The sequence below is a fragment of the Poecilia mexicana genome, unplaced genomic scaffold (assembly GCF_051168715.1).
Source record: "Poecilia mexicana isolate PSO_F unplaced genomic scaffold, ASM5116871v1 scaffold_17, whole genome shotgun sequence".
Lineage (NCBI taxonomy): Eukaryota > Metazoa > Chordata > Actinopteri > Cyprinodontiformes > Poeciliidae > Poecilia > Poecilia mexicana.
The window spans coordinates 16,785,741-16,807,604 of record NW_028263386.1 but is presented as its reverse complement, the minus strand read 5'-3'; the positions used below and the strand labels follow the sequence as shown (position 1 = coordinate 16,807,604).

General features: G+C 39.0%; 1 protein-coding gene across 1 annotated transcript in view; it reads right to left on the bottom strand.

The window, feature by feature from the left end:
* ephb1 (EPH receptor B1) overlaps positions 1-21,864 on the bottom strand; it is a 174,925-nt gene that overhangs the window by 87,588 nt on the left and 65,473 nt on the right. The window contains exon 3 of the mRNA XM_088014682.1: positions 7,334-8,015. Coding sequence (XP_087870808.1) covers positions 7,334-8,015 — 682 coding nt within the window. The remainder of the gene's footprint in view (positions 1-7,333; positions 8,016-21,864) is intronic.

Sequence of the window (21,864 nt, the reverse complement as noted above, 5' to 3'; positions counted from 1 at the left end):
ACAGCCTGAAAGCGGCTAAAGGTCTGTGAACAAGACATAAATTGAAAAGAAATACTAGGAGAGGAAAGAATACTAGGAGTAGGACTATGTGCCCCTCCTCGGGGGATAAGAACAGACCTGCTTGTGGTAGGTATGTCTTTTATGTGTGAACAAAATCTCTTGATTCCCTTTGCGTCATTAGAGACTGTCAGTGCAGTGAGAGCAGTGCATCTATGTTTGGGGTCATTATAAACACTCTCTAGGCCTTGAATTCAAAGAGTTTTTGTTTGGGTCATGCTCTTTCACCACCGCTCTCCACCCCCCACACCTCCCAATTCATCCTATTGAGAACCATGGAAACAAGAAGTCTTTCACCCTCTTCTTTCCGTCTAGCCTTTCCCTGTCTCTTGCTTTTTACTGCTCCATTTTGTCCTCATCACGCTGGTCCTGACTGCCGTAAGACTAATAGGAACAGGAAGAGTCAGATGCTTACTTAATTGGGCTTCAAGGTGACTTAGTGGATGCTAGTGTGTGTGTGTGTTTTGTTGTGTAATGCAGACTACACATGGATGCCTCCCTGCAAATGAAGCAAACTCAGTGAAACAGAAGTAGACAAGGCTAAATGGGCTGGAATTAGCTCTAATAGGTTGTGGGGTCTTTGAGGGTCCTACCCTGTCAGATCCTTTGCACTCTGATGAGATGTACAAAGAAGTAATAAAAACCTAATTGGAGGAGAAATTGCAAAAGAAAAAAAAAGTTGTAGACAAACTTTAAAGCAAACATAAATGAAAGAGTGCTGTGGGGATTTAATGTTTGCTTGTGTTTTTTGGATTTAAAAGCATTATCTTTTTCTGTGGGATTCGTTTTAAGCAGAGAAGAAAAAAAAACAGCTGATAGATGTTCATGAGCATGAACCAAATAGGAGTGTATTTAAAGATTTATATGGTTTTATGCTAGGGTTAAAAATGTTTTAAAAATGCAGACACAGAGAAAGTAATATTTTTGTGTGTGTGTGTGTGTGGGTGTATGGGTGTGTGTGTGTGCAACATGATTGCAGTCATTAGACAGGACTAAGGCATTCATGATGAATCGGCACTTAGTCCAGGGATGCGCACTTGTTCAATGGGCTGTGAATCTCCTACTGCCACTGTCGCCCTGCAGAATGTTAAATAAAGTTATTTGAATATTTGTAATATTAATGCACCCACACGTCAAAAACCCACTGGAGTCTAACAGTGAGGGAAAAAAAAAATACACAAGAGAGGATTCATATTGCTTTGTGGGTCTATAGTACGGCTCGGATGAGGGATTATGTAAATACCCAACTATATAAACCCATAATCATGGATATAGCATTGAATGGATGGACTATCAAAGAATACAGTGGTGGGCTGACGGAAAATTTAATGGAAAAACTGTGAGGTTAGATAGTGCAGTATACATTTTTTAACATATAAATAGTTCACATTTATTTTAAGAAATCAGTGGCAGTAAGAATCGTCTGTCTTTTTTTTGAAGGTCTAAAAGGTGATGGGGGTGAAACCCTGGCTCTCATTCCATCCTAATCAATTGCAGACCTTTATCCAATTCAATTTTCTTATCTAAAATTATTGAGAAAAGTTACTAATCAATTGTCTGAGCGTTTAGACTTCAATATATTGTCTGAAGACTTTCAGTGAACTTTTTGAACTCATCACTTCAAAGAGACAGAACTTCTTAATGGCGCCGATTGTGCTCTCGTGGACCCATACAGGCACTTCTGTCCATACTTGTATTGATAGGTCTCAGTGCACCATTTAATGCAGCTGATCACAGTATTATTTTAAAGAGGTTTAAATATAATGTAAGGATCAAGGGAGCAGCACCATATTTGCCCGTCAGCTTTCAGTTTGTGCAGTAGAGTTATTTATGGAGTACCACCAATTCTCTTTGCTTTGTAAATATGCTTGTATCCTTTTTGTTCATCCAAAACATATGAGCATACAATTTAAATTTAAGTGTAAGATGTTTTTTATTTTCCTTCTCAGACATTGAGCTCCATTTATTTAAAACACTGCTCTAACAATTAAAAAATTATTGGTGTCTTGTTAGGTTCTGCTCCTCCTTAAAACATCTTTCTGTTTAGATTAATACCCCTATCAAAACTATCTTGTTGCTTTGATTTCTTCTGCCTCAACTTTTTTCAGAGGAGATGAAACTTACACTCTCATGTATGTTTTTTTTTCTTTTTTTTTCTGCCTGGTAACAGTTTTAAATTGAAAGCCTGTGATCTTGACATGCCTGGCCCCTTTTGGGTGTGGCTGCTGCATTCGAAGAGTACAAGGCTCATCTCCACGGAGATGAGGCTTGACCAGGAGTAAGAGGATTCAAGTAGACTGAACTGAATTTAATTCACTTCCAAACTGCCATGACATGCCAAAAAAATATTCTTCTTAGGTGAACACAGGAACCAAAAACAAGTTTTAAGAATGAGAAACAATAAAAAAAAAAAAAAAAAAAAAAAAAAAAAAAAAGAAGAACTTGTTTTGGGTGTGTCCCTGACTGCATAACACCTCTGATTCAAAGTAACCGATTCTCTGATCTAAATCATCTTCTTGGTGATTCAAGCAGAAAAAAAAATAAAATAAAATAAATAAATAAATCTAAAACACACAAGGGAGGATCCCAGAACTGGATTGGTAAACACTTTAGTAGAGAACCATGCATTAAACTTCCAACTATGTATACTGAAGTATGGTAGTTTTATAGGTTCAAGGAAAATTAAGCCCCTCACAGTAAAAAGAGCGAAGACTATATTAAATGGAGCACTAACCTTTAAGTCATTTTGCTGTATCAATTAGGTTTTTATCTTAGTGTTCAGAAATGTGTATCAAATTATGTCACCATTGAGATCTAAAAAATGTAAATAATTGCCCTATCTTTGAATTTAATGAGTGATTTAAGGAAGCAAGAGATCATTAAAATGATCAATGATTACATGAGCAGATCATATAAAGTAAACACAGTCAATGCGATTCGATCAATCACCCAGTCAGACCCCACAGCAGCAATTACAAAAAGCCTTAATCAAACCCATTACCATCAGCAACTCTGAAGTGCTTGACTTGAACATGACACATGCACTCAAGGCAAGCTTTGCAGTGGCGAAGGTGGCAGGGCGCTGTTGGGAGTGTCTCTGCTCGATTTAACAGAGAGGTGATAAAATATTTAGCAGATTGCTTACATTGCTGAAGGGGGGGAGAGAGAGAGCAAGGGGAAGGCTGAGGCAGAAAAAGAGAAGGGCATACCCAAATGGATTGTGTGGGAGCTGGGGAGCTGGTAATGAGGGTGGCATGCTGGCACCATTGTTGCACGGCACAACATCGCGACATGGCCTCTATGCCTAGCTGACAGCAGGTACCACAAATACCCATCACACTAAATGTCACTAATTAATACATGAAAAAAAGTGCAATCAGGTACCAACATGTGTTTCCGTACTACACTGACAAAGGACATGCATATTTAAGAAGGACAGAAGGCATGTTTCCCTTAACATTTGCCTTTTTCTTATGAATATAAAGATCTGTATGACACTGCATCTTGATTAGGCATTAAATGTATTCCTCTTTTACAGTCTAATTATGTCATTGTCCGTTTAGACACAGTTATTTTACTAGTAACTGGTCAGCCAACATTCAAATTTTATGTTTTTTTCAGCAAGTTGTTTTCACACACTCAACAGTAACAGAGTTATCTTTGTCCTTTTGAGAAAAAAACAAAAATGAAAAATAAACTTTTCCTCAGTGAACTGTTGCTGAAGGTATTTCCAGACTTGTAGTGCACCTAAATATAAGGCGCACACATTATATTGTGCATGTTGGACCTCGCATGGCTCAGATGCGCTGTTTTTTATGCGCTATGCACATATGGCACATGGCACGGCATATTTGTGTAGGTGAGGAACTGACCGTCAGGTTACGCGGTGTGACGTGGCTGTTTCTGTGCATTGTGGGCATGTTGCCTGTATTTGTGTGGGTCCGGTTCGTTGTGCTGATCTTGTGCATGATGTGCACTGGGCATGTGGTTCTGTGCATGTGGATCAGGTGCGGTGATGTTTTTTTTGTGCGTGCCCTCCGATAATACCCCGCAGGCATCCCTGGCCTCACACACACTTCCTCAGACTCTCTTTTGTTGTTGCTCTCAATAACACTTTCGCCTCGCTCTCTAGCTTGTGCTGTCTTCATCACGCAACCGTCCAGCCTTTTGAAACCCATGGGCAGAAACCCGTATTTTACCCGCATCGCAGTGTTCAAAGCCTGTGAAAAAAAGTAACAGCTTGTACAGTAAATTGTGGTACAAATACTTCAAAATACTGTAACAAATCGCTCGATTGTCACCGGTCAAAACAGAGGCAACATATTTTCTGTTTTTTTTATTTTTTTATCTGAGCTCTGTAGAACTGCAGTGTCTTTTTGTGTTCAAAGAGATCTCCAGCACCATCAGACAGCTCTGTGAAATGTGCATATTTTAGATGGAATCCATTGGATTTCTGTGTGTAATTTGTGCTCCATTGATAACTAAAGGAAAAAAAAAAAAAAACAAAGATCATGCATTAACTTAGTGGTACTAAACAAAGCAATGTGAGTGCTTTATTTTCAGTCTGCATTGCTGTAGAATTGACCTGATGAATTCTCCAGGGTGAACCTGATCTTTCAGCCACTAACAGCACCAGCGATGGATGGATAGATGGATGAATATATACTCGTTTCAAAGAGAAAGAAACAGATAAAGCACTCAGCACACCCACAACAGTTGACTGGTGTCCCTCAGTACTCCACTTGCTGAAGTATTTTTATGATACAATTTTAATAATTGATTACAAGTCCATAAACATACTGCAGAGTGTAAGATGGGAGAGACTGCTGTTGCTGGAGGGGTGCTCTCAGCGGGATGAGGCTGAAACAGACTTCATGCAAATCTCCAGAGAGCAAGATGGTTATGCGTGACAAAGATGGGTAGATTACTCTTTATTTTAAATGTATATTGGTTTTATTGCACTTTTGCTATGTGGAAATTGTAGTTTTTTTTAGTTTTTTTATTATGATTTTAGTCAGGTTAGAATAAAACTGTAGCAGTGCAGTGATAACTCCCCCAATAGGGTTTTTTTTTTTTATATATCTATCATGGTGCTTAATAGAACAATAAATCCATTGTCTATGTCCTAGCAGGGTAGTGGGGGTGTGGTTGCCTTTCTACAGCAGTCATTGGGCGAGAGGCAGGGTACTTACTGGACAGGTCACCAGTCCATTCCAGGGCAACATATAGACAGACATAAACAGCTACCCATGCACACATTTATACCCAAGGGACAAACCAATTAACCTTGTCATGGTTTTGGACCACAGCAGTACGCTTGAGTAGCCAGTGAGAAACAACACCTTCAGAGGCAGAACATGCAATATCCATGCAGAAATACCCCAGGCTCAGATTCAAACCTGGGCCCTTTTGGCTGCGAGGCAAAAATATAGGCGGAACAAAATCAACTCGCTCTGTGAACGCAGCAAAACATCAGATGGTCTACGGATGTCAAAGAGATTTTGGAGCTCTAAATATGCCGGGGCAACCTTATCTGTACACACATGTTTGCATTATACAGTAAAGGCTCCAAAATGAAAAGCGCACAACAATGTTTCGGCAAACAAACCTAATCTGTGGTTTTCTGTTATTTAAAAGGTTTATGGAAAAACAATACTGAAAAGGAAAAATAAAAAAAAGGAAATTGCCATGAATAAATATATTCTACACATATAAATTATTTTTTACTACAAAATTCCAGATTTAAATAACTACATCGTGGCAATGCATAAAGCTTAAAGAGCCATTCAGCCTCGTAAGTCAGTATGAGGGGTTATTTTGCTTAGAAAACAAAATAATCCTGGAAGGATACAGTGGACACAGTCACACACCATGTGCTTTGTAGATATGTGGCATTCTTATATCTGTTTATTGATCACAGCAGATGGGCGTCAATCAATCTTATCTGGGCTCCACATACTCTCCAACTAACATCCCGAGGCAGGCCAAACCAATACTGCAAACCCCAAGCCACCCATATAATCGCCAGACACCTTGAGCAAATTTTCTGTTTGGATGTGTGTTTGTGAGTGTGTTGAAATAACAAGGCGCACAGTCTGGAGGTGCAATGGAGGGCGCACATACAAAAAAAAACTCCTCACCAACAACTTGACAACGTGAACCAAAAAACCCACATTAATCTTCACCTGGGATTCCAGTTATTATCTATTCCTTGTAACTTCGTTTTCACACACTTTGCCGAGGCAGATTCAAAGCTCGCACCATCTGTGAAGTAGGTTGTACAAAAAAGGCTGACATTCGTTAAAGATTAGGATGTGGTGCTAATGTGATTTTTAGTGAAGTGGAGGTAGATGCATTGAAGGGAGAAAGAACAGCACATCATATGCAGCCCGACAGATTTAGCAAAATCAACTCAGCCTTTCCAGTGATGTGGAAAATTTGTCATCTAAGGTACACCCATGTGAATATATAGAGAAAATCAAAGTCGGGTTCTATCACGCATAATTAAGAAGATACAACTGGAAAGAAAAAGGCAATTATTTAACATGCAATGCATTGTAAATGTATTCGTTGTCCTTTAACTTCTTCTATTTTGTTACAACTATAAACTATATTAGTTTGGACAGACCAACACAAAATAGCTCATAAAAACGTGTTCCACAGCATGTTTGTCGTTTGCTTATAGTCAACAACGGATGACTTCTCACATCTTTCTTCCAGACACCCTTCAATAAACACCAGATTTGAAGAGTGCATGACTAACAGTTGTCCTGTCAAAAGATTCGCCCACGTTAGGTATGCATTTTTGACTTCCTTGTCACTGTTTTACAAAGGCTAACTCTGTCATACTCTTTCCATTTTCAGAGACTAAACATTGCTTTATGAGCTGTTCAAACCCTGCTTCCTGACTCTCCTCAGTTTTATCTCTGACCTGTTTAATGTGTGTCTTGGTATTTGTGATGCTTTTTGTTCTCTAGCAAACCTCTGATGCCTTAACAGAAGATAATTGGTACTGAGATTAAATTACACACAGGAGGACCTTACTAAATACACCATTTGTTTTCACTGGATTTTATCTCTGTATACAGGTGTAAAAGTGTTAGTATCCTTAATAAATATTTTGAAAATCGCCTGCCTGAAATTTTAACAAACACATGGAACGCTTTGTTGGTAACGTGACAAAACATGAAAAAAATCAGAGTTTAAACACTTCTGCAAAGTACTGCAGGAATTAAACCTTTTTTGTTTTTTAATGAAGGAATGCACTTTTTCTTACCACGGCAAACATTGCCATTGTCAGGTTCAAACCCAGCCTTGCAGGTGCAGCTACCAATAGGCACCATCCACTCTCCATCTCCGTTACAGTAGAGCTTTATCGGGACATCTACTTCCTCTGAGTTTGGGATGCAGATTCCTCTGGCAATGACCAGGGAGGTGCTTTCCGCCCCTGTCATGGTCTCTGGAAAGATTGCAAAGTTTTGGACCACACTCGGGCACTTCTTAAAAAACACCCTGACTGACAGCAGAGACATACAGGCGCCGTAGTCCTGAAAGGCCAGGTAGAAGCCGTTTTTCGACAGCGGGCCAAAGCTGCGCACCTCTGTGTTGACTTTCATTAGGCGTCCGCCAAAGTCCACCTGAGAAAAGCTTTCATCCGCGGCAATGGTGTCCACCTTGAGGTAGGGGGCCTCCATCCAGAAGGCTGTTCCTTTGGTGGCAATGACAGAATCAGTTTCATAGTAGTACAGATTAAACGTCTCCTTGCAGGAGCCGGGGACGTTTGGAATGGAGCTGCAGTCGCGCACTGTGAATCGTATCTCCACATAGATCCGCTGCGCACCACGGCGATCGATGAAGGTCGTGAGGAGCCAGTTGTTCTGGCTGGGCTCGAAGACATTGCACACTTGGTAGGTCCTTATGGTGTTAAGGTTTTCATCGTAGCCACTCACTTCCTCCCACTACAGAAGGAGAAAAAGAGAGAGAATTGTACATGGCGGATTAGTAATCATTTACGATCGAGCCGTGATGTTTTCTTTTTCCCCAAATTCTTTCTGTTAATATTAGCTAAGCTGCAGAGAGTTCGTGCACATATCACTGCCTTCCCCCGAGGCACTAAATATGAATTTTCTGGCTAAATTAACAAAAATGCATTGGCCCACTGAGTGATGAGGCTTATTCATCCTTTGAGGATACGTGAATGTCTCCTTTCCGTGGAATAATAAACAACTGTCTGAGTGCGGTTACAGAAAAATGCCACTTCCGCGTCTTGTTCTCTAAATGCGCTCACAGCTGTAGAATATGTACTCCCATTGCATCAGCAATAACTGAGTAATTACCGTGGTTGCACCGCTATGTGCCATCTATGCTAAGTGACGCTGGGCACCGAGTTGATGCATTAAAACTACAGTGTGTAACAAATTTTAGATTATGCACTGCTGAATTACAATTAGACAGAGACAGTCTACATGGCAGCCAAGCGCCCATCTGATGGAGAGTCACTTGTGAGCAGACAGAGCTGAGATACGCTGTAGGCCATTTCTTGCAGGTGTGACCCAGAAAGTGTGCTGGATGAGCATCAGAAGGGCCTTAGGGAGTTAACTCAGTGCACCAAATCAAGACGAAAATAAGCCATTAATATTTGGCTGCAATCACTGAGAACTGGGAGGAGAAATGGCAAACAAAAAGAAACTTTCCTCAAGAGCTTGTGTTTAGAAAAATGTACTGAAACAGTAATTGGCCACTGGCATAAAGGTTAATTGTGGTCCAGTTGTTCCAAATGGAGATTTACTGCGTGAACTTTTAAAGATAAATGTGTTGGATGAAAACAGACACAGGCACACTCGACTTATACAAACAGGTTGGTGGACCTGTCTTATGAAACAACAAAAAGTGAAACTGTCTCCGTAGAATACAAGGTCATGTTTGCAAATATTAAACATAAAAACCTTTCCAATAAACTGCTTTCCAGCTTTTGTAGGCTTTTGAATATTATCTTGGCAGAAGGGCGACACACAAGGCCTTGAAAAGTACGAAATTTAACCATCTTCGATGTCGTTGCACGATTCAAGCATAATGTTGTTTATCCACAAAAGAGAAACAAAACCAACAACGGCCTCTTTCAAAAGGATGAATTTATCGATTTATATCTACTGCCATCATATTCCATGAGTATATGGCTTCCATTTTTTATTTGAGTTGTTTTAAATTGCTATTATCAGCACCTCTTCTGTCCCTTTGTTTGCTAACCAGAGTTAACCTTTTGCTAGAACTTGATGCTGATTTCTGACCTGAGAAATGTACACGGTAATATGACACTACTGTACAGTGACACTGCGCATGCATAAATAACACAAGGCCTTGAAATGTCTTTACACAACTGAAAAGTAAACAAGAGAAAAAAATCCAAAACCGTAGTTCACCACTGTTGGTGTGAGCTTTTTACAGATTGATACGTCACAGCTCAGGCAGATGGACACAACCAGGAGCAAACATACTTTCAAATGTTTTGTTTGAGAGAGATAGCAGTGAAGTTTGGACATTATATATCAGTCGGTGTTGTGCTGAATGTTTCAGACAATAGAAATCGGCTATAATAACAGGCTGTTTTATATATGCACGTTTGCATAAGAGACCGTTAATAAATTTGCCACTTTCTCAATCAAAACATGTTTGTGTCACTTTACAAAAGTATTTGAGCCGACGGCGCTGTCTGTATCGACCCGCCTTATCAGCTGCAACTTTTCTGGTCGCATACGACATATATCTAAGCTTTGCCATTAGCGAGGTAAACATTTCGATCTTTTACGACAGACTGCCCAATGACCTCAAGATCGGTACATTAATGTGCTTTTGTAGGTGTGTCTCTCTCAACTCCTGGATCCACTGGGATATTTTAGAAAAGGACAAGGATGTTTCATCTTCAATGTTATTGCAAAAAGTGGCACAAAAAAATCCAAAGACTTATTCCATTCCTGGTGGTCACTGATTTATTCAGTAGAGTGATGAGTTGTAGCTTATCAGTGTAACTCAGCACACACTCTTCTGCATAGTAATATGGATGTTGCTCGTCTAAACCGGCAACAAATTTAAAAAATAATCACGGGATTTTGATGTTCAGTATTCACTAACAGAACATCTAAAACATAGAAATTAGCTATTTAACACTTTTTTGGGGGGACTTTTCTTATGTTATTTTACATCCTACTTAAAAATATATATATATATTCTTTATACTCTGTTTACATATAGCAGCTTTGTCAAAAGAACTGTTTCTTAAAACAATTTCCCATGCCAAAGATACAAATACCTATAGGAGAGGGGAAGTTAATGAGAACTACAGCGGAAGGAGTGGACCTCTAGTCAGTTCATGTTTCCTGTGTGCATACATCTCCTGGTGCTTCCTCCTTCCTCTGACCTTTAAAGCCCCACCTGCTCAATCAGGCTCAATAGAGCAGAAGAAAAATATCGGCTCTCTGCACGTAGCCCCAAAAACCCGTCAAGATCCAAAATCCTGCTCGATAACTTATGAAATGATGTGAAATGACTGGAACGGGATGGATGTGAACCGTCCGATTTTAATATAGATGACGAAACTATTTGTTGCCAGGAACATATTCAGAGGAAAACAGGAAGGTTCGAACCAAGTGAGGGCATGTACAGGGTGGAGTGGGAAGATACATGATGAACAGTGAAACTGCTGACATGATAAATGAGTTTACAGAAATCTGAGGTGCAAATTAAAGTCTTTTTTTTCCCTCAACGCAGCTCCCTCAGTGCCCACTTCACTTCGCTCTCCTCCCCCCTCTTCCGTTCTCTTCTCCCATCTCTGCTCTGTAATGACCATTCATCAGCATTACAGGAACCTGTCCCTTTCAGCACTGCCTGTTCATTAATACAGCCAGCCCTAGGCTCCTCTGCACCCGTCTGCTCCGGTCTAGGAGGGGGTCCTCACCGCCTCTCGTCTAGCCAAATGACCACCATATTTCACGCCAGAAAGGGGCCTGAGGCGTCTCCAATAATGCCCATCCACAATCTGTCTAGAAATTCATTGGCTCACGTAATAATGAAATATTTTTTTTTTTTTTTTTTACTATTTCCTACTCAGTAGATGTTCAGTGTCACCACTGTGTCAAACACAAGTCAAACTATTACAGGAGCCCTGGTTATTTAGCAGATAACAGACTCTGTGACACACTTTCACCTCATCCCTTTAGCGGTTTGCATTTCTACACTGTTTACACCAGTGTGCTGGAAGAGAGCGGTGTTTGTAATTTGATAGTTTACCGACAACATATTGATTTGCTGGGTCTTGTTTTGCTACAGAGAGCTTGAGGGTACCTGCCACATTTCTGCTTGTGTAGGTCCAAAACATTTGATTACTGAGGGTATCGACATTTTTTCTGTGTTCTTCAGTGTCTGTGTAATTTCCTCACCACTAAGGGATCCTCGTTGCACGCATTGAGAACACAGGGACAGTTTTCCAAAGAGCATGTCCTTGTCACACCAAGGAATTTCTCTTTTATTGCTTTTTCCTCCAGTCCTTTACATTATTCAAACCAAATGTCTCTATCTGACATCTCTTTGACCCCTGAAAAGAGAGGGCATCATCATATGTCACTTTAAAGGTAATGGAATTCTCTGATCCTTGCATCTAGTTTTTCCTTTAATAATTTGAGAATAAAACAGCTCAAGGCCTAAACTGTATATATTTAGGCCATGCTTTAAAGACTACAGAATAGATTTATGTAGCCTGTATCAACATGTTTCTAAAGGAAAAGGTAATGAGAAATTATAGGGAAGGAGGCAAGGAAGAAATCATCTTGTAGATCAGGGGTGTCAAACTCAATTTCACCGAGGGCCACTTCAGCATATAGGCCCCCCTCAACGGGCCACATTGACAGTACAAATCAGGAGCTCTGGAAAACTAGGCTTGGGCATCCCTAGGATAAATGTATAAAAATACAATGTTAAAAATAAATTAAACACCTCATATTGTTAAATAACTGATTTTATGTATTGAAGTTTTAAATATTACATTTGAGTTTCCATGGATGTAAAATTACTGCTCAGTTTAAAAATTACAATATTTAAATCAGTGTTTAAAGGTGAGCAAGCAAATAATAAAAACAAGTCACATGGGCAGACATTATAGACTTTATGCAAAGATTTAGTCTCAGAGGCAACTGAAATCAATTAATTAAAAACATTCTTTCTGAATATCATCTCATGGTCTCTGAACTAAATGCGTCTTTCTGACCGGGAGCTGACGGCGTGTTGAAGAGTTATGGACCGGACGCTTTGGAGCGTCTGGTTAGGAAGCGCATTACAAACCTTTGGTTGAAATGTAGTTTGTAGTCAATTTGTGCTCAAAACCTATTTTAAGTCAATCATCAGCCTATAAAGTGCTCAAACATGTGGCCCCCCAGCATGTTTGAGCACAGTGCATGTGTCAAACATGGTGTAATGCATGTTTGACACGTGCATTACGCCATATAACTGCCGATTGGTAATTGAAGTAAAGTAGCTTCGATTTCAAAGAAGCCTACATTGAAGTCGATTGGCAAATGAACCATCACAAAAGAGGAAGGCTCTTATTGTCTCACTGCACCCCAAGAGATGCATAACCTACAAAAAGCATTTCTGTCTGGTTTCGAACCAAAGACCTTTTGCGTGTAAAGCAAACGTGATAACCACTACACTACAGGAACTGAACTTTGCTGCTTTGTTTCAGTTTGAGGTTCCAAAGTTGATGATGTGAGATGCAAAGCATGAAAATTTCAACTGAGGTTTGCACTCAGATGCCTGGATTCAGAGTACAGACCATGACACCACAGAGCCCTTGTTGACCTTTAGCAAACACCTGTGATGAATAGAACATGCAAAATCTGTTTCTGTCTGGTTTCAAACCAGAGACCTTTTGCACGTGAAGCAAGAGTGATAACCACTACACTACAGAAACTCAGGCTCTTTGCAGTGTTCCTGGTAGATGATCCACATTTTGTTAGAGACTAACGTCAACGATGGGCATGGAACAATGTCAAATACTTATTCCACAGATCCTCTCAGAGAGCACAGTAACTCGGTGAACAAACTGCCAGACTTATACTTGTGCCTAATTTCACATTACAGTCCATAAACTAAGCCTGGGATAAAAAAAAATGTATTGAAAATGTCATTAGCAGAGACAAATGGTTCTACAGAGACTTTGCTAAATGGCTAAAAAATAAAATCAATACTTACAAATTAAAAATGGTTCAAAAATAAAATTAACACATTAAAATAAAAAAATATCTCTGAAATACAATCAACACTTGAAAATTAAAAATGGTTCAAAAATAATAACACTTCAAAATACGAAATCTCTGGAAAATAAAATATGATGTATGTTGTTTTGAAAAACATTAGAATATAAGCACTTTTATCAAATCTTCATTGTAGTAAGATCATGTAAGTTCTTCTTAAATCCATGGAAACTCAACAGTTTGTAAGGTAGGTTAGCTGAGGTCGTCAGTTCAAACCCTGTATGGTTCAAAAATAAAATCAACACTTTACAATTAAAAATGGTTCAAAAATAAAATCAACACTACAATAAAAAAGGGTTCAAAAATAAAATCAACACTTTACAATTAAAAATGGTTTAAAAATAAAATCAACACTACAATAAAAAAGGGTTAAAAAATAAAATCAACACTTTACAATTAAAAATGGTTCAAAAATAAAATCTACAATAAATAAGGTTTCATAAAATCAACACTTTACAATTAAAAATGGTTCAAAAATAAAATCAACACTTTACAATAAAAAAAAAATGGTTCAAAAATAAAATCAACAGTTCAAAATGTATAATGGTAACTGTTTCTGTCTGTTCAGTCCATAAACTAAGCCTGGGATACAAAAAAATGTATTGAAGATGTCATTAGCAGAGACAAATGGTTCTACAGAGTCCAGAACGCCCAGGAGAGCGGCGGTCTGGAGGACTTCAATTTAAGTGAAGTCGCTCAATTTAATTTATTAATAGTTATTGGGGCCTCAGTCAGTGGTTTTTGTCACTACGAGTAAATGTAGATGCATTTATCTGCTTAATTTGTGATGGGACCTGGTTTCACGGCGAATATTAACTAAACTGCATAAAATGCGGCTAAATAGCCGATGTTAATATGATTGTAATTTCACGGATAAAAATAGTACATGACCGATTTTTTTAATGTTGTCGGTCAACATAAGGATAACAAAAAAAGTCTAGCGCCACCTGCCGCCCTGACACCAACTCACACACATATTCATTCACAGTCTTACTTGTAAATCGATTTTTCTTTTCTTGGACGTTTTGATGTTAGCTTGTCGACGTCTCAGTTTTATTCGCTGGGAAAATCAATAAGCAGCTTGAGGTGACTCTGCTTCTCTCTAGTGGCAAGAAGCCGTAATGTTGGCTGGTAACAATCGGAATGCATTGTGGGAGATGTAGTTTGTAGTCAATTCGTGCTCAAAACCTATTTTAAATCAATCACGGGCCTATAAAATGCTGGGGGGGCCTTGAGTTTGACACATGTCTTGTAGATTCACTTCTTGGAGCCATTTTCACTTATATGATATATAATAATAAAATCAAAAATACTGCGTCTCAAAACTTTTAATGTATCAGCTTATGGAAAATGTTGAGAAGTTGGTATATTTTTTTTATTACAATTGGATGAGACAAATCAGATGAACATGGGGGTTGCAAAGTAAAAATATAAAAATGTAACGAAGCCTGGATCTTTGGTGTATCTCTGAGAAATCCAGTGTTTGGTATTATGCCAAGAATCCATCTGCTTGGTCAGAGATCTCTACTATCGCTGATCGGGAGGTTAACAGTGGTCAGACGTCCAGTCAAATTTGTTGAAGAAGGTTGTTTGTGGCAACAAAAACTATTGATTTTTTTGTTTCTTTTTTTTTTTTTTCCAGCTTGCCTAAGGACATTTGTTAGTGGAGACTGTGCACAGGCACCTTACGTCGTTATTTCACACAAGAAGCAGAGCATTTAAAACTCTTTAGCTTAAGAAAGCTTTTCTTAACAAAGGATATTCTTTTACCAAAGAACTGAGATTGTACGTGGACAATTACCAGTGAAAAAAACACCAGTTTGTTAGTGAGTTAGTCCAAATATGCACAACATTTACTGTACTTTATCATCAATATTGAAACTGAACAGCAAACAGTTTTGCTGATGAAACACCTGGAAAAAACTTGACAGCCATTTTTTCCAAAAAGCTCATTTTCTAAGCTCAGTGAAAGTAATCACTGAGTTTGCTCTAATAGCTTTGATTTAACAGATGCACAGGAGACACCTTTCCTCTGCCCCTGGCAGTTAAATGTGAGCCTTCTGTGTCTGTGTATGTGTGTCATTATAGCAGCACTCTTTTATAGACATTAAGTAGCAAGGAGTTGCAGGAGCTATGAATTCACAGAGCACTTAATGTTGTGTTAATGACCGGTGACAGCTAGCTGAGCTGGAGAAGAGAGGGTGGAGTAATGCAGGAGACAGAGTCAGAAAGAAATTAATAAAATAAAAACACAAGAAAAATGTGGCCAGGCATTTTCAGGAGTGTTACCCTATCCACAGCCTCAGATCACTGTCTGCATTCACAAAAACACTCATCAAAAGGATTAATGTCCATTACCATTAATGACTAAAACAACACAGAACAGCTTAGCACGCTGGATTCTAGCTCCAAAAGATTGCATCATTCAATGATGAGCTTGAGACATGCATATTCCCAGCCACTGCTGGGTGAACTGACCGGTCAGAACAGGATATGCGCATAACACCTATATGAAAAAATGAATCGGTTGGAAAGGCCATGGCAGAAACAGCACAAAGCCATTACTTTTGAAGATCTGAAATTAGATTTAAGAAAGGGTAAGCTTGGATCAGAATGTATGTACTGGGGTGTACTTCTTTGACACGTTTGATTTTTGCAGATTGCTTTACCTACTAACTAAAATTTGGCGAATTACACCGTTTTCAAAATTATAGAACCATCTGCTTAAAAACAAACAGCAAAAAAAAAAACAAAACTGGAAAATTCACATTTAAAATTAATATTCCAAAACTATTCTACAATGGTTGACATGTTCAAGTCAAAACCCTTTTGGAGAAATTGTGGAATACACCAAATTTGAGTTATTTGAGCAAGTTTGAAGCATCAGCCTTGGGACTTTGTCTTATTGTCAAACAATGTGGAGGTGTAATGATTGATGATTCTGCTGTCTAATAGAACAACCTGAAGGAGAATATACAACTATCAGCTTGTGATCATTGGGTTTTCCAGATGTAAAGGACACCAGTAAAGCTACTGATTTTTGATGACCATAAAAAAAACAAATATAAATAATAATAATAATAATAATAATAATAATAATAATAATAATAATAATAATAATAAAGAAATATAACAAAGTGAAAGTTTTTGGCCAAGTCAAACAGTTATTGCTGCAAACAGAACTACAACAAACAGGATAAGGAGGCGATTCCTTTTTACTTGGGGACAGATTGGTTTTGATAGTTTTCTTTCCCTTGATAAACTATGTCATTTGAAAACTGCTTCTTGTATTAATTCATGTTGTATTGTAATTTGTTGTATAATCGTGTCGTGATCTCTCTCCCCCCCCCACACCCGCCCATCCCCCCCCCCCCCACCTCCCCCCCCCCCCCCCCCCCCCCCCCCCCCCCCCCCCCCCCCCCCCCCCCCTACCACCCCCCCCCCCCCCCCCCCCCCCCCCCCCTCTCTATTTGTTTGAACACATTTATTAAGTAACACTTTAAGTTCACCTTTAATTGTAAAATGATCTCCAGTGATAAAGCCAGCCAACATGCGCAGTCAAGGTTTGTCTGTTTGTACCTTAAATACGCAAACATATAGACGGGGCTCGACAACTTTCAGCTCATCATTCAGTCTCGGCTAATTCACTCGACAGGGAAGCCTGAATAGCGAAGCATCTACCTGGCTGATCTTTAACCTCCTGTCTGCTATCTGAAGCTCAGTGGAGTCGCAGTCCAGGACTGCTTTTCAAATCCGTCAGCGCCAGTTAATTCAGCTACATGCTCAGGCAAACTGAACACAGATGGGCAATGAGCAGCTCAGAGTACTTCCACATTTAAACCGCTTCTGCTGAAAAAAAAAAAAAAAAAGGTCTGTGAAATGCCATTCTAAATAGTACAAGAGTGTCTGGAAAATGTTTGTTGAATGGCCAGGCAACTGTGCCAGTGTGATGATGTGCTTTTACAGCAGGCCTTGTAAAAAGGAGATGTATTGAGTAGTCAAAAATGACCAACCACTGCACCGACTATGTTCCCTGATGCAGTTTACAACTTTGACCTCAGCCTTCAAAAGCATATAAATGCAAGGCAAGATTTTTTCTTTTCAACATGCTCACCAAAGAATACCTGGACTCGGTGCTTTGCAAAAACACCTACACCCCTCGAACGTTTTCATATTTTGCCGTGGTTCATCCACAAACTTTAGTGTATTTTCTGAACCTTAATACGTGATAGACCAACAGAAAATACTGCACCATTATGAAGTGGAAGGACAAGACTGCATATCTCTTCAAATGATTTGAGAATTAAACCTTTGTAGTTCACAGAGTAAATACTTTATAAAACCATATTTCACTGCAATAACCTCTGCAGGCCCTTTAGGGTGTGTCTTTACTAGCGGCAGATTTTTATTCATTTTGTTTTACCTATATGTCTTGTAAAACAACTCAGACTCAGTCAAGCTACCGAAGAGCACCAATCAATATGAACGTTCACGTCTGGAAGCAAAGGAGGATTTGGGTCTGATCTGCTTTGATCTGACCTGTTCAGTTTTAGCTCTGGCTCTGTGTTTAGGGGCAGTTGTCTTGCTACAAGTTGACACTCTGCACCATTTGTGAGTCTTTGTCCTGGATGTAGTTTCAGCTTCGCTGTCCCTACTGAAGAGAAGGGTTGCTACAGCATAATGCTGGTACCGACCATCATGTGTGGACGGTGTTTATAGTAATTTTATCTTTTCACAAGAGACGTGGCTTTGCATGTTTGCTACCGAGTTAAATGTTGGTCATATGTTCGCTGCTTCCTCAGGATGGCTTGTGGCTACACCACAAAATGGCATTTTTGGCTTTCTTTCAACAATGACTTTCTTTTAGCAACTCTTCCATGAAATATATATTTTTTGTGGAGTGCATGACTTGTCGTTGTCCCCACAATATATTCTTCTGTCTCCATTGTGGATCTCTAAAGCTCTTCCAGAATGACAGCGGATTAATTGCTTCTCCGATTAATGCTCCCTTTTTGCTACATGCCTCAAATGCTTCAATTCTTTAAATAAAAAAATAAAATAATAACTGTCCCTTCGTCATCCATCAGAGTAAAACTAAAATGGGGGTGGAGCCTTGTCCAAGAATGTTTTTCATTTTACTTTCTTGGGATGGACATCTTAACAATAAGGGTATTTAATATTCATGACAACCTAACATTGGGCTGATGCAGGGAGAGAGTACTTCTACAGAATATTTTTTTAAATAATTAGGCATGAATAAAACCTCATTTTAGGAGTGCTCTTTAGATAGGAAAAAGAAAGATGGAAAAAGTGACACACACACACATTTAAAATTCATAAGGACAAGGTCTTGGAAGGACAGCGGATTAAAGGTGGACATGAAAAGAGATAAGAATTGAACTCTTTTTGCCCCCGCTTCTCAGTCTTTGCAAAGCTCTCTGCAGACAGTAATCAAAAGCCAGATCGCAGCCTTTTCTATAAAGGCTGGTTTAAATCTCTGTGACGTATGAGCATATTTGCATTTCAACCTTCAGGTGTCTTCCCTGAAGTCGATGTTACATAAAAACAACACCCGGTCCACTTTCGTACAGTGACCGCCGCCTCATTCCCTCAGCTTCCCCCAGAAACTTTAGAGACCCATGCACATAGTCTCTCATAAATTCACTTACACACGCACACACACGCACTCACACAAAGCCAGACTGCAGCTTCTAAAATATGCAGTGGCATGATTGCTATTATCATTTCTGATCAGCTGCGTTATTGAATGAATGCTGCTGTCAGGGCTGTTGCATGGGAATGATTATTTTGCGGGGCATCTGAGACCTAGTTACGCCTGGCTGAATGTGATGGATGGGGAGGAAATGGTGATGTCTGAAACACTCCAGGTCCTGCCAGATCCAAGCCACTCTATAATTACAGTCACACAGTTTGTCGGAGCCCAAGTAGAGTTCTGCCCATCTGGCTGGATGCAGAAAAATGAGTCTTATGAAAGCTCTCCCTCCCTGATCACACCCAAAATATCATTAACACGTTTAAAGAAGGGGCCGACTCTATGTTGAGATTTTGTGCTTTAAAGAAAAGCACTGCAAATCATTTTGTGTGCATGTTTTTGTTTTTATCAAGATCCAAATGTGTTTATACTGTAAATGTTGCACAGTTGTGTTTTTACTTAAAGGAAAATGTTTTTGCTCAATTACCTGACAGCAAAGAAAAAAATAAAAAATACACTGAAATCGTAAAAATGAGCAACCGACGCACCCTTACACCATTCAAGTTCGATAAGATTATTAATCATTTATTTCTGACCCATCTGCTTGGAAGCAGCCATCTTTAAAGCCCACCTATTCCAATGACATTGAATGTCTTGATTTCATAAGAACAGTTAATAATCACAACCCTCGAAGACTGGCTTCCTTTCTGTTTTCACTAAAATTGCAGGCTGAAGGAAGTAAATTGGAGATTTAATTATTTAATTATCACTACAAGCAGAATTCAGACACAAGTGGGTGGTGGAGTGCAAACAAAGATGTTTGATGTGGAAACAGAGACACAAACAAATTAAATTCAATTATTGATATAAATACAACGTAATTAGGACAGATTAATCAATATACCTCAACTGGAAAAAAAATAAAATGAAATAATAATAATAATAAAAAAATCTGAGTGGGGCGAGATTGAGCAAGAATGAAAGGTTTACTTCTATTCGAGCCAACTACAGAGGGCATCTAAAAAATTGCAGCTACAGTGGGTACCGTGGCAGACACACAATTACTCCTGTGGAAAGAAGCCAAAGACATCCCAGAGCTACTCCCACATACTCTTCCAAATTCATACTAAATTAAGATGAGATTATTTTTTGTTTTTGCCAAGGCTATCACTTTGTTCTTTTATTTACTTCTTGACAAAAAAAAAAAAAATGCTCTTTTATCTCCACCCATCCAAGAGAATTCTCCAATGTCAAATAAGAAATGAGAATCATGCAGGAAGGAAATCAATAATGGAGGCAGCCATATGTTCCTTTGGATATTTCATTTTAAAAAGGGAAAATGAAAAGCAGCAAAAACCAGGAAAAAAAATAGTAATGAGTTTGATAAAGCTTGTAGTAAGCATATTCCTTTTTTTTTTTTTTGTCAGTAAACACATAAGTATGATGAACATTATGTAAAAAAAAAAAAATAATAAAAATGTCTAGACTAATAATGATACAAATCTTGGAATGCACAGAAATATTGGCTGGTGACTGGATTCATCCGGTCATTATCAGTAATCAGTCAGTTGGGTTTCCGGCGTGTTTTGTCCGGTGAGCATAACACAAATTAGCGCTAATGGTCTGGCTAAGAATAACACTTCTTTGAATAGAAGTATTTTCTGCAGGAGTATAAGCCAACGGTCTAAAAGTGAGTTCAGAGGAAAAGCAAAAAGAGCAAGTATTTTCTATGGCGACGTTGTGATTGTGCAATTACACCGCGACTTGTAAGCGAGAAATGAGGTAGTCAATGTGTGATGTTGTTTTTATATATCAGCCAAAGACAATCCGAGTAAAAACAAAGGGCAAATCATAAATGGCAACTGAAATATTTACTTTTTCACAGCTTTTTTCCTTTAATCAGTACAGTCGTCATTAACAAACTGACTTTCAGATTTAGTCTAATCTCAGCACGCCTTAAAATATGTGTACGTTTAATGTGAAGTATGTAATCTTGTGTGAAGGGTGTAATCTGCTCCTTTGTACGCACGTCATTATAGGAACTGGTTGGTAAGAAGCATGGGATTTTTTTTGATGGTCTCTGCGAGCGCTGCAGAGTGGAAACCTGAATCTAAAGCTATGAATCACACACACACACACACACACACACAAAAGATTTTCTAACAATTTTTATTTTTAATATCTGAGGAGGATGCAGCTGGAATAAAACATGATGAATTCAACATTGCAACAGATTCACTACCTCGCCCAGACCAATCTACTTTTTTTGCATTGAAAGACACAGAAGGAATACAAGTTGAAGTGAACACAACCATGTAGAGGTAAAACAAAAAACAAAAAAAAACACACAGCAGGGATTTGTTGTCATAACATTCTAATAGTCATGCTGGGCAAATGTGTCTGAGTACGAGTTCAGCTCAAATTCAGCTGTCTGGCTATGCTCCTCAATCACACACACGCATATCAAGGAGGTACAAGAAAACAGGTCCCCCATTGCTACACCAATCTGATATCTGTGTCGCTATCAGAACAAGAAACATGCACGGACCTTCTTTCATTCCAAATGCGATTCATCTCTGAAGACTTTGAAAAAGTCTAATGTCTGGTTAAAACTAATTCACATTCATGTGAGCAGCTACCATCAGAGCATATGCATTTTTGCACGCATTGAGGTCTGGATGCACATCCTGAACCCCCCCCCCCCTCCCTCACCTGATCGCTGCAAGCCGAGCCGCCGTGACTCACTGTCATTTCTCTCCTCTCATCCCATTTCAGCTCATTCTCCACAAGTTC